Source organism: Pogona vitticeps, chromosome 5 (genome assembly GCF_051106095.1).
Source record: "Pogona vitticeps strain Pit_001003342236 chromosome 5, PviZW2.1, whole genome shotgun sequence".
Classification (NCBI taxonomy): Eukaryota; Metazoa; Chordata; class Lepidosauria; order Squamata; family Agamidae; genus Pogona; species Pogona vitticeps.
The window spans coordinates 143967338-143981393 of NC_135787.1; the positions used below are offsets into that span (position 1 = coordinate 143967338).

The following is a 14056-nucleotide window of genomic DNA, read 5'->3' on the forward strand; positions in this document are numbered from 1 at the left end:
TGGAGGGAGGCCAAAATGGGAGGAGGACAGTATAGAAAAGTTGTAGTTTAAAGTCATGACTTGATCTTGGCTTGTTTCAAAGAATCATCGTTTAAATTAGCCACAGTGCAACCTGTTGTAGATGCAACAGCAAATTGTAGATATTTGAGAACAGAAAGCTTTAGCTTCTTTTTTTAGAGGACAAGAAGGAAGAGCAGTTAACCCTGAAAGTCAAGCAGGTTTGACATTAAACTATAATTTACCATTATGCTTGAACTGGACTATCATTTGAAGCTTGCAGCTATAAAATATAACAGTTTACAATTTCTCCTTTGCAGTCTCTTTGTACCTAATTTGTAATATGCAAACAAACATGTTCTAAACCAAAATTGGCAACTTCAGCATGTCTAAGAGTCAGTCCCTTTCCAGATCATGCTGCGGGGTCATCTGTGCCCACCATCATGATTTCCACAGCTAACCACAAAAAGCTCTTTAAAGCAAGTGCTGAATACTTGTCTAAACAGGTTTGTTCAATGGACAGCAAACTGCAATTACTCACACTAACCCCCTTTTTAAACTAGACTATTTTGCTTCTTTTGAAGTACAGTGGTGCCTCGCTTAACGAGTGCCTCGCTGAGCGATGAAATCACTTAACGAGGCACTCTGGGCCATCGCTGGAGCATTCGCTCAGCGATGGCCCCTATGGGTTTTTTTCGCTTTGCGAAGATCGCTAAGCGATTCGCTTAGCGATCTTCGCATAACGAAGCCGGGGAGAACAGCTGATTGGCGGTTCCAAAATGGCTGCCAGAAGGTCCGCGCCGCATTTTCGCGCCCTGCCCTAGCTTAACGAGGGTGCGAAAATGGCGGCGCTATGAAGAAACATCGCTGAACGGTGAGTTTTCAAGCCATAGGAACGTTTCTATGGCTTTTTTTATTCCGTTTAGCGATGTTTCGCTATAGCGAGGCACCACTGTATTCTTCCTCATATCTGGGGGGGGAAATCACTTCAATTTTGTGAGGGATGCCTGGTGACTGCCAAGTTTTTTGTGGACAGCACATAAGGGTTTATCAGAACCTTACCTAATTTGTAGGCAGGAGTTCTTATGTTGTTTCAGGTGCCACGGGGACTGGAGGCCGAAGACACTTTATGATCGTCGGCCATAGCTTTGTTTATTGGGCAGAGTGTTATGCTGCCAAGTCCCACTTGGAGACTGACTTGGGACTTGGGGCCCATGCTCATGTTTCTTGGAGAGGCATGTGTGGCTTGCTTTGGATCCAGCTTGCTCGGTTGATGGCATTCGACCAGTCCCCGCCAGATGTCTTGTTGATTCATTTGGGCGGCAACAATTTGCCTCGAGCTCCCGGCAAGGCATTGATTCTGGACATTCTATGAGACCTGAAAAGGTTGGATGCCAGGTATCCTGATATGCGGATCGTGTGGTCCACAAATATCCCGCAGCTAGCTTGGCGGGGCGCTCTGAGCGTTGCTGACATTATCATGGCCCGGCGCCATGTTAACCGTGAAGTGTGTAGACGTGTCTGCAGTGGTGGATTTGGATCAGTGGTTTGTCACCACAGGATCCAACTGAGCAATGTTGCTCTGTTTCACAGTGATGGTGTCCACCTGTCTGATGCAGGTTTGGACATATTTCTGGATGATATCAGGAGGGGCCTGCTTCTTGAGCTTCAGCGGCTCTGTGGCGGGCATGGGACTTAGCTAGGCTAGTCTCTATGCTATGGCGGGTAGTGCGGAAAAACAGGTGTTTTCGGCGTGTCCCAATTGTAATTTCAGGTAAGCCAACAGCGCATCCGACCTCGCAGTTCTGCGGATCGTGCGATTACAGGGCCGGTGCGGGAAGGATGCGCTGGGCCACTTCCAGACCAACAGTCATCAAATAAAGATGTCTTGAGGTCTGGGGGTGTCTATTAGCAGCAGGCCGGGTTCCTGCTGTCTGTTAGACTGCTGGAACCCGGGGCCAGGGACTCACCCATTTGATGAGCAAGGGGTATTGGTTACCCCTACCTGTCACCATTTTCCGCACTACAGCAGGCCACATAATGAGACAATTGGTGGCTAAATGCAGATTCTTTTAAATACAGTGTGGCATGCATTTTAATCCAACATTCTTGTCTCGCATCTTTATTCTGGGATTGGGTGGGAAATGAGGTTTTAGAGCTGCATTTTAACCACTTCACTTATTAAATATACTCAGAATATTTTACCAGCCGGAATAATGACATATATTCAGAATGAAAGGATGTTTACATGTAATAATATTCAAAGCGTGATGTATAATGCAAAATATACTTTTGGATATTTTTAATGTCTTAATAGGAACCATACTCTACCCTTTTTTATGACAACTGTAGCAAACACACATTTTATTGAAGGAAAAAAGAAATATGCTTTCCATGGGTTAAGACTTTCCTTTGACTCCAGAACTAGCATCATCCATTTGCAGTGATGCGGCTTATTGCCAACCATGAAATTAGCATGTTCACCCAGTATAAACTGCCAGACTTTCCATGATATTACACAGAATTATCAGAATGTCTTTCTCTTTTTAAGAGGAATAACTTCATGTCACAAAATATATTTCTCTAGTCTGATGTGGGTTGAAATTAAGCAACGTAACCTCAACCCTTTTCAATATTTGGGCACTGTGAGCAACACACAAAATAGCTAAGCAGGCAGTCTTACCTCAAATCTATAGGAAAATAAAATCTGGGGAAAGCCCAGCCCAAAGTGGAGTTTTTCTCCTGCCACTAGGGGCTTTGATATTTTTCATGCCAGAACTATTTGAATGGTGCTTCACCTGTGGGATCAGTTGTCCAAAAGGAGTGCATGACTATAGGTGATGTATTAAGCTGGGCATGATGACCTTTTCCTAAAAGTATACTTCCCTAAAAGTATTTATTTATTTATTTAAACTACTGAGTTTAGCACTAGATCATCTTATCACTGCACTGATATATTCGTTTAGTGCTGCATGGGCCAAAATCATAATAATAAAAAGATAAAAATCAATAGAAAATAGAAACAATTTTGACGAACTACAGCAGAATAGTGTTTTTCTGGGGTATGTGTGTTTGTTCCTTATGGAGAACTTTGGAAAACTGTCCCATTTCCCTAACACCATGCAGCAGTTTAAACAGCCCACTCCCTTTAGGGTGAACAATAAAAGGAGAGCTGGGGACTGATTGTTTGATTGACGATTTTATTCATTACATTTGTACCCCACCCATCGAGTGTGTAAGCACTCCTCTGGGCTGCTAAGAGTAATTAAAACACAACTATCCCCACCCCCACCCCAGCTCACCAAGACAGAATTGGTGAGGTCCAGAGATTGGCAAAGGGTGGGATCAAAGGAAGGAGGATTGTGGGCTGTGACATGGACAAACTGCATTGAATTGAGGGGCCAGTGTGGGCACTGGCACTGAAACAATCCACAGCCTCTGTATAATCACCTGATCCAAATAGAAGCATAAAATAGACTGCAAATCAAGCCACAACAAAACCAGATAGCTTCAATTTAATTTGCCAGTGTAGATGCAGCCTTAGTGATATCAGTTGAGTGGTATAGCAGCTCATTTACTAACATTTCAGTCTCGAACTTATTTTTGTCCTTTCATATATTATCACTGATTAATCAGTAATGGATGAACTGTTGTCTTCACACAAGTGTGCCTTCAAGTACAGAAAAGGTACAGAAAATGCTCTCCACCTAAGTCACATGCTGGTTTGCTTTCAACAGTTTGATGTGGAATCTAGTGACACCTAGAACTTTGATTTGGCATTGGTGACAGGTTTAATAAAGACTATGATTATTTCAAATTTGTTTTATTCATTTTGATGTGTACAGTTCAGATGTGGACTACACGGTATCCCAGTTTAAAGTAAACGTAAAGGTTCCTCTTGACAAACGTCCAGTCATGTCTGACTCCAGGAGGCAGTGCTCATCGCCATCTCCAACCCATAGAGCCAGTGTTTGCCCGAAGACAGTTTCCGTGCTCATGTAACCAGTGTAACTAGACATAGACCGCCATTACCTTCCCACCGTGGTGGTACCTATTTATCTACTCGCATTTACATGCTTTCAAACCTAGAACTTTGAGTTGGCATTGGTGATAGTTCTAATAAAAATTATAACTATTTCAGGTTTTGTTCATTTCAATGTATACAACACAGTTCAATAAACCGTATTCCAGTTTAAACCATCAACAATAGAGTGGCTTTTATGATACTACAAACAAGCAAACATAAATACAAACAGGAACCACCTGAAGAATACGTACACACAAGGAATACCAAAGTGTTTTAGGGTCAATCGGGGATATACTGTTTCCAGTTCAGCATCAAAGTAAAGTTGAATGTTTTTAAAGACCAAAACAAAAAACAAAACTCCACGTGCTTTTACTTTAGACAATACTTCATCACAGAAATGTAGAAGCAGGGCTTAATTAAATGGCTTAATTCTTCAGAGCCATTTAGTCAATCATTTGTCCAAGTAAAACACACACAAACAACTTTGCCTCTTACAGGACATTATATTTCCCCCATAGGGAAAAAAAAGTTGTAGGTGTGTGACTGGGCCAATAGTCTAAGGAAAAGGGTTTGAGCACCTTCTCAAGCTCTGCTCATGTTCTAGTGTGGCTTCAGTAAGTTGTTGTTGTTTTAAGGAAGAAGGAACACACGCTATAGTTTGACTGTCAACAGTGGGAGAAAAAAGGCCAGCAGAACAGATCTCTTGTATCCTTGTATGCCAGCCACACAACCTTACAAACTATTTAGGGGCATTCACAACAAAGTGTATGCTCTGTTCATTTTAGCATTATTAGAGAAGGCCATCTTCTTTTCTTTATGATCACTTTCCCCCAAAAAGCAAGGAAGCTGAGTTAAGAGCCCTTCACAATTTCCCAAGTGCTCTTGATGATCTTTCATCCAGCTTCAGCCCTTGATGTGCTTGAGCAATCTGTGAACAATTCATAGGCTTGAAAGAATCAAACAGTGTTTCTCACAGCAAAGCAAATACCTATAATACAAATAAGCCCTACTTTGTCAGATCCACAGATAAGCTTTTACACAATGTTTTCTTGAGATATACTATTTCAGATTTCCAATCAAATTTCTAGTGAACTCTGGTTAGTCAAACATTTTTTCCTTCTTTCCTTTTCCTTTTCATTTCTAGTCCTTATATCAACAGTGATACCTCACAGAAGCAGACACCTGGCTAAATTACTATGAGCTCATTCAGTGGTGCACTGCGAAAGATGGTTTGCTTCTTTTTTCCTGTGTCCACATGACCTAATCTCTGGAGCAGACCAATTTGCCCCAATTTGCCCTCAGGGCATCCCAGCCCACATTTTTTGAGCACCTCTCAGGGGCTTCCACTTTTTTTTTGGTGCAGATTGTTGTGCCCTAGTTTAGTCTGTTTCTGAAGTGTTCAATCAAAAAAAGCAATTTCTTCCAGTTTGAAATTCCAGTATCCTGAAGTGGCGTAATAAACAAGCTGCTTCAGAAAATTGACAAATTTAACACTTTCCCAGCTCCTCAGTGGAAGGGCAGGGGGAAGTGCAATTATTCTACATTTTTCATGTTGGCTAGACCACTGCTGATACCACTTAGATTTTTATTTTTTGCCTTGTACTTCATACTGCTGGCTGCAGGCAGTTTCTTGTCGGTACTGCACATAAAGCAAATTTTTTTAAAAAAATTTATTTCATTGAATCAGTGCATCAGTGATGGTCCAGCACAGAAAAAAAATATAATTTCCCTTCCCTGCCACTCCACTGAGAAGCAGAATAAGAGTTCAGTTGACAGTGGAAGGAGCACGAGGATCACTTGAGGATCGCACCAAATGACATATTGCTCTTCCCCCAAATTTGAAGTGAACCTATTTAGACCAAATCAGCTCACACCAAAAGAGCCAGTGTAGATCAGTGGTTCTCCAATCTGGGTCCCCAGATGTCCTTGGACTGCAACTCCCAGAAATCTTGGCCAGCATAGCAAGTAGTGAAGGCTTTTTGGGAATTGAAGTCCAAGAATATCTGGGAACCCCAGTTTGAGAACCACTGGTGTAGATAACCCTGAAGTAGACAAACAGATCTTTAAGTGGTTAGATCAACTAAAACAACCTACACCCATTATTCTTCTAAATTAAACAATACAATCCTCCCTACACCTTCAGGATGATTACCTGCTCAAACATTTTACTATCCCAAAAAGATCTTCCTAGAGGCCTTAAAAAACATGAACAAAGAAGGTGATAGCAAGTGTGTGTTTGTGTGTGTGTGTGTGTGTGTGTGTGTGTGTGTGTGTTTGTTTGTGTGTGTGTGTGTGTGTGTGTTTGTGTGTTCTGCCTCTTTTGGAGTCTTTACACCATAGCCAGATCTCAACAGGTTGAGTTGCTTACAGTAAGTCTCAGTTAAGTGGAAGGTAAGTAGAGGGACCGCTGTATGATAGAATTGTTACTTAAAAGCAGTTAGACCCCTCCCTTTCAGCAAAAAAAAAAAAAAAGATCTTGGAAAATCAAGGAAGAAATGCAGTGGTATCTGGCAAATTCATATGGTTGTTGTTGTCCCTGCTTACTTTGTATTGTATTACTATTGGTTTAATCCCAAATGAAGGCCAAGACCATGTAGATACGTCAGGCCTGCAGAGCCCAATGTGGCATGTTGATTTTTTAAAAAGCCTTTTTTGGGGGGGAGGGGGGAAACAACCAGGATTTTCTGCAATCTTCTGTGAAAAATATGAATATAAATGTCAAAACATTAAGAAAAAAATTACATTTAAAATATGATTCCCCCCCCCCCCCGAGCTTGAACATAGACAACATTCAAAACTAAGGTCCATTGTCTATTGACTTCATATATGGAATGTTTAAAAAAATACCAATGCAACTGTGAATTTATATAAGCATCTCAATGTAGCAGGATTACAGCATGATAATAATCTTAGCAGAGGTGGAAGGGACCCTGTGGATCATCAATCCAACCTCTGTCAAGGAGCCACAGGGGGAATCAGATGCCTAAACCACTGAGCTATCCAACAGTTTATATTTTTGGCTAACTGCAAGAAGAAAAGCCTTTGTCACAATTCTCAGATCGACACTGTACATCAGCAGTAGTTAACAAGAATGAGCCAAAATCGTCCCCCCGCCCCAGTGCATGGCTATTAGTGCCAGCGCCATGTGTTCTCCTTATTAGGGAGTGAAGCAAAGTTTTTCTCATGTTTTGTGACAGAACGAGTGCAAATGACTGCATGTTCTTAAGTAACCTGCATGTAAATTTTGCAGCATTAATAGATAAGTTATGTTCAAATGCCAAATTCTCATCATCCAAAACCCAAAGAAAAACAGTTTTAGCAGAAAAATGAAAATAGTTCCATGTCTGAAATAAATTAACTTACATTTACTGAAAATCTAAGCACAGCATATTATTTACTTGAAGAAACACGTGAACTACATGCAGCAGAATCCTTAACTTATTTGCAGAAGCCCCATTGAATTAAATGAATCTTCAGTACTAGTAAGTGTATGTAGGACAGCAGCTTTGATGTATCAGTTAATAGATACTTACCCTGTATTATCAAGCAACTGAACTTTATAACAAATCTCTTCTTACTCTTGAAGGTCCTTAAAAAAGCCCAACCTTCCTACATGTTTTAGCAACATTAAGTACAAATTATATAACTGCTTACTGAAGGAAAACTAATTTTTCAAACAGAGACCTTCATGACAAGTTCATTAGCACTTTTGCAGGTCCATTGCTATTTAGCACAGCAATCGTAATTCACTGTTTCACAGTGCTTTCATATATCACTTCTCTAACCTGCAAGCCTTTATTTCCTTCCAAGCACATGATAAGATGTTATTGTATCATCAAAAGCCAGAAGTAACAAAAGTTCCACCGCTATTTTAGAACATTGTATAGTTATTTGTTACACTTTGGATTTTCAATGGCATTTAATATAGGCTATTTGAATGATGTGACTAAGAATTAAAACAATGCATTATATTCTATAAAATGCAAGAGCAGATATTTTGAATGTTGATCAGTAACATTTAATAGTACTGTATCTCACAGTTTTGAGATAAAAATTGAATATGTTATCTTAATAGTTGAGGAATGAAAATAACAAGAGCATCATGATCAAGCTAATGAACCCCATCAATAATCCATTTACTAATTTAGCCAAGACACCAATGATGATGATGATGATGATGATGAAAAGGAGGAGGAGGAGGAGGAGGAAGACGACGATAGGAGCATGAGAAACAACAACATAATATCATTGTCTCTGAGTCTAAAGCTGTCAGACACTTTAACATATAGAGAAAAACCCTTTATAATGTGTCTCAAGAACATCCCAGGATGCTGACTATATCAACAATGTGAATTAACATCACCTTTCATTGAGGTCCAAGATCTTCCTCTCAGCAGTTTTTAGTAATACATAACACATGGTAACACAAGCAAGACTTCTGCTGTCCAGTAGACAGGAATACAAACCAATAATATCCCATAATAACTTTAGCACTTTACTTGAAAACGAATTCTCCTTTGAGCCATGATATCATCTGAAAATCACAAAGGAGCATCGTGCCATAATGTGAACACAGCATGAGGCTTCAAGCCTTCTACCGATACCTGTGTAAGTGTTATGCGTGTGCGTATGTGTGCAGTCACAGAGTTCTTCTTTGTCATCTGGTAATAAATAGTAAAAAGAGGCAGTCATATCTGGAAGTAAAATCATTAAGCTGTGTTTATGGAATGCTGCAATACAGCTATTGAATGAATAATAAGGAAAAGACAATACCTTTAGTAAGTCTCCTCAGAATTTGACAACGGCATTTAAAAGAGACAGCTATCATTCTTGCTTACTGCCTTCCGAGGCAAAGTATACTCAAGGCTCTGCTTTGTCGGATGCACCAGAAGCATACGAATTCTTCCCGCACATACCAGAAGAAAGGTAGTCCCAGTGGGGAGTGACAAAGCTTAATTCTTCTTGGCTGATGCAGAGATCAGCTCCATGTCATCCAGCAAAGCTGTGTCATTCAGTACTACTACTACTATCACCACTGCTTCCAGCGCCAGATCAATGGCTTTTAAAAAAAGCAATATTTCTTTTAACAGCTGCAAGGCATCGAATAGTGTAAGATCCAAGCAAAGATACTAAAAACAGCTCTGCTACAGCTTCTCCCAGAGACTCCTATGCTGTGCAGTGTGCTTGAGCTTCTGTTCCAGGCAAAGGGCCATGCATTTCAGCACAATCAGGGGATTTTTCCTCTCCCTCTCCCTCTCCCTCTCCTCCTCCTCCTCCCCCCTCCTCAAATCCTTCAGATATTTAACTCTCTCTTAGTATTGCTTAACGGATAACAACACACACAACCGCACATCATTATCATTTTTTCCTTGCAAATGCTAGCATTTTTAGTTGTCTTTCAATTTAAATATCATTTCCGTAGCTGAAGATGCTCTGCTCTTCCTGAGAGTGAGGGGGAGGGAGGAGAAAAAAGAGAAAGAAACCCACATGCTGTAGAGAAGAATAGGAAGCTTTCCAAGTAGGTGCAGTTGTGAAGCCTAATGATGATACACAGACAACAGACAGTGAGTCAGGATATTTCCAGGAAGAAGAATAAAACATAAGCTCTCACTGGGACCACACATTTATCGCTCTAGCCTTTCATAAATAATCCACCATAATCTTACCAAACCTAACACATGGTTCCATATTACTAAATTTATTGTAGTATTTTATAGCCTCTTATCTCAGCTAAGCAAATTAACTTGGCCATTTATGCTTCATTCATAAAATAATGAGGTAGAACGTGAGTAACTTTCCCTCAACCTTGCAAACCAGCTAGGAAGATTCTTGAAGTCGACAACTCTAGAAGGATCCCATCCTAGCACTTTCATGACTGACCAGAAATTTTCTTTATAATGTGCAGGGGACATCCTGTATACAGGAATGTTTATTCTCCATTTAAAATAATAGAAGCCAATATGGTGTGGTTAATGTTCTGCATTAGAGGTGGGGACACCTATGTTCAGATCTTAGTGAGTGGTGACAATGTACTAGTCATTATCTCTAAGCCTAGGTGTATTGTGAGGAGAAAATGTAGAGGACAATATTGACTATATTGAGGTGCTTGGAGGAAAAGCAGGAAATAAATTATGATTTTTTAAAATAATATAATATAAAATATCTTGTCACTGTTAGATGAGTGCATATAAAAATTAAAAGTGTACAAAAAATTAAAATGATAAAAATATACACACACCTAAACTTTTTGAATGGTGAAACATGGTAAAGTCAGACCTTCCTACAATTCTCTTGAAAGACTTATGGGCTTTGGAATATTTCCAGGGGCATGAGCACAATAGCTGTGCAATTAACTATAAAACGATCCCCCATACAAATCATAAAGATTTGATAATGGTGAGAAAATATTCAAGTATTTTCAAATAATCTTATACAAGCAGGTCTTGACTGTTTGGGGCTTTTGAGTTCAGGGGCCCAGTGTGGATGCTGAAGTTCAAAAGTAATGAACTCCCACTGATTCAGTCAGCTTGGGAGCAGTCCACCTTGCTCCACAACAGGTGAATCTTTTGTGTGTGTGTGTGTGTGTGTGTGTGTGTGTGTGTGTGTGTGTGTGTGTGTGTGTGTGTGTGTGTGTGTGTGTGTGTGTGTGTGTGTGTGTGTGTGTGAGAGAGAGAGAGAGAGAGAGAGAGAGAGAGAGAGAGAGAGAGAGAGAGAGAGAGAGAGAGAGAGAGAGAAATAAAGATTCCATAGATTCATGGAAATCATGAATCTATGGAATCTTCATTTCATCAGTATCCCTAAAACTACTGATTCCTGCTTCATATACTTCGTATACTAGGTAGAGATGAGAAAGGACTGCATTATCATTCAGAATGATCTCTCTCTTACGCACATGCACACATACAGTACATCTATGAAGAGCACATTTATGATGTGGTGGTCATAGATGGAAGCTATGTGTAAGTATGTGTGTAATTGACTCTACAGACTTAGCTTCTATATTTGACTGCCATCTCATTCACACTGTGATGATGTCCCCAGTCATTCTGAGATTGCTCTGAGTTGTTCAGATTTTTGTTGTCGTTTCAGATTTGAGCAGGTCATCTCAGTACTGGTGTTTACACACGGGGATCGTATTGTTGGATGTACTGTGATACAATGGGTCCTTCTGGTACAATCTGTCTACAGGCATCTGCAATTCCTCCTGGAGTTCTCACTTCCAACATAGACTATCATCTCCTTTTGCTTATCTTTTCTTACCTTTTCCTGACTAGTTTACTATCACCTTCCTTCCATTTTCATTTTACATGCCCATTACTCTGTTCAGATTATTTTTTCCTACACAGTAGAAGAACAAATATTCACCAACAGAGAAGAATAGCTACAGGTTCCCAAAGTCCACCCCTTTCTCATTAATTGACACTTAAAGTCTTTATAATGCACTCTGAGACATTTGTAGTAGAAAGAATAAAAAACATTTATTTACTTACAGTTACTTAAAATTACAGACATGTTACAATATGCCTATGCTGCTTTCTTTACTGTATTTAGCAATCAAATGAAGAGCTCGACAGCAAACAAACAACTGCCACCAACCCAGGAAAAAGAAGAAAAAAGCACTCAGCAGAGAGGCAGGACTCTCTTTGAATTCAAAGCCTGGAATAGATAATCACCACAGTCCAGAAAAGTCCATCCCAGTCAGATAAACTACAGGCAGCATGCAACGTTGCAAATAAAACCCCAACAGAAATATCAATAATTTTATATATGCAGATGACAACCGTCTTACTGACAGAAAGCAGAAATGACTTTTAGTGAACGTGAAAGAAGTGCAAAAGCAAAACTGTAGTTGAATGTTGAAAAGACAAAAATCATGACTACGGAAGAACTACACCAGCGGTCCCCAACCGTTTTCACCCCATGGACTGGCTGGGGAAGGCGGGCACCCCCTGCGCTCATGCGTATGTGTGAACAAGCGCACTCTCTTGCACGTGAATGAGTGTGAGTGTGCTCGTATGCATGTGCAAATGGTGGTGTGGCATTTGTGTGGGTGTGCTCATGCGCAAACGGCGGTGCAGCGCTCACTCAGGCACGCGGGAGCGCATGCACAGGCACAAACAGGCTATGTGGGGGGTGAGTGCATGTGGGGATGGGTGGGGTGGGAGGTCTGTCTTCATGGCCCGGTCTGGCTCAGCCCGCAGACTGGCCCCGGGCCACGGACCGGGGGTTGGGGACCTCTGAACTACACAACGTCAGCATGGATAACGAAGAAACTGAAATAGTTAAAGATTATGTATACCTCATTCAGTCATCAAACCATATGGAGACTGCCCCTGATAGGAAAAAATGTTTTGTTTGAAATATGGCGCTGGAGGAGAGCTTTGTGAATCCCTTGCGCTGCCAGAAAGACCAACATGTGAATCCTACAGCAAATAAAACCTGAACTATCTCTGGAGGCAAAAATGGTGAAACTGAGGCTGTCATAGTCTGGACACATCTTGGGAATGCAAAATCTTCTGGAAAAGACAGTAATATTAGGAAACGTTGAAGGCAGCAGGAAAAGTGGAAGACCAAATACAAGATGAATTGATTCCTTAAAGGAACCTACAGGCATGAGTTTACAAGAGCTGAGCAGGAATATTGAGGACAAGACATATTGGAGATCTCTCATTCACCGAGTCACCATAGGTCAGGGGCAACTTGACGGCGTGTAAAACAACAAATAGGAATCAGTCTCCATACTCTATGCCATCTCAAAGGTTCTTTGAGGTCCAGAGATAGGGAGTTCACCTGCTCTGGATGATAATGCATTTGCTCTGAAAGAACAAGTATGCCATTTGAACATTCCATCACATTTTATCATTTTTACATTTTTAAAAAGCAGGAGGGGACAATAGCATGTATATTGCCTCTTTGGTTCTAGTTCAAGCAAGCAGTAAATCACATCTAGCTGATGCTTGAGTGTGCTGTCCAAAATACTTCCCAGCATGTGGATATCTTTCCTTCCTCAGGTGTTTTATGACAGTTACTACATATTTCTTGTTTCACTAGTCTAATAAATAAACAGCTCTTCTCACTCTGCTCACATTGGTCATCATTCAAATGTAATGATTATTTAAAATATATTATCTATGGAAAAAAGTCCATAGTGATTGAGAAGCTGATCATGCAAAACTAAATGAATATCCATTATTCTTGCATGTGATTTTTACAATTACATCCTTCACTATACTAATGTTTTCCCCAGCTGCCCATAACCTAAAAATGTGAAAAGTGGCTACAGGTTATGAGCATCCTCCTTACCTTTCAGCAATTGAATTTAAGCTACATGTTGATCAGCAGTTTAATACTATAGGAAGAAGGCTGGGTGAACTGCGAGCCTTTGGGATCCCTTCTTTTCCTTTAGCATTAATATGAGCAAGGAGCAGGAGTTTTCACTTCCTTTTTCAACTAAGTCATTTAGCCTAAAGCCATATTTTAGGAAAACAAGCCAGTTTCATAAACCAAGCCATGGATTTAGTTAATTTCCATAAAGCAGGTTAATTCTGGCTCTACATCTGTTACTGAACTGCTTATTCAATCGTGGCTCATTACTGGTATTGATAGTTAGAGCTTATGGCCCCAAAACATCAGGAAGGCCAAAGGTTGTCTACACCTCTGCTAAAACACTGTTAACACTGATCAAAATGTGTGGAATTTAGAATTAAGAGGACATAACAACTAACTACGGTAAAATAAAACTGCTCTCTTTTTGGTTCCAGAATGAAAGCAGAGGATGCAAACGTGGAGGGGTTATACAGAGGGTTGTGAGATGAGAAACTTTCTGAAACCTAGAATTTTGATTTGGCATTGGTGACAGATTTAATAAAAATTATAAATATTTCAGGTTTTGTTCATTTCAATGTATACAACACAGTTCAGATGTGGACCACACCATATCGCAGTTTAAACCATCAACAATAAAGGGGCTTTTGCAATGCTGCCAACAAACAAACAAAAATACAAACAAAAACCACCGTAAGCATACACACA

At 40.3% G+C, this 14056-nt stretch overlaps 1 protein-coding gene across 18 annotated transcripts in view; it reads right to left on the reverse strand.

The window, feature by feature from the left end:
* GRIP1 (glutamate receptor interacting protein 1) overlaps positions 1-14056 on the reverse strand; it is a 377681-nt gene that overhangs the window by 135207 nt on the left and 228418 nt on the right. For 5 of the 18 annotated variants that reach the window (XM_078376907.1, XM_078376906.1, XM_078376904.1 and 2 more), the window contains exon 1: positions 8798-9568. The exons of the other annotated variants lie outside the window; for them this stretch is intronic. In XM_078376907.1, coding sequence (XP_078233033.1) covers positions 8798-8852 — 55 coding nt within the window. In that variant the 5' untranslated portion in view covers positions 8853-9568. Of the gene's footprint in view, positions 1-8797; positions 9569-14056 lie in introns of those variants that run through there. 18 annotated transcript variants of the gene reach the window in all.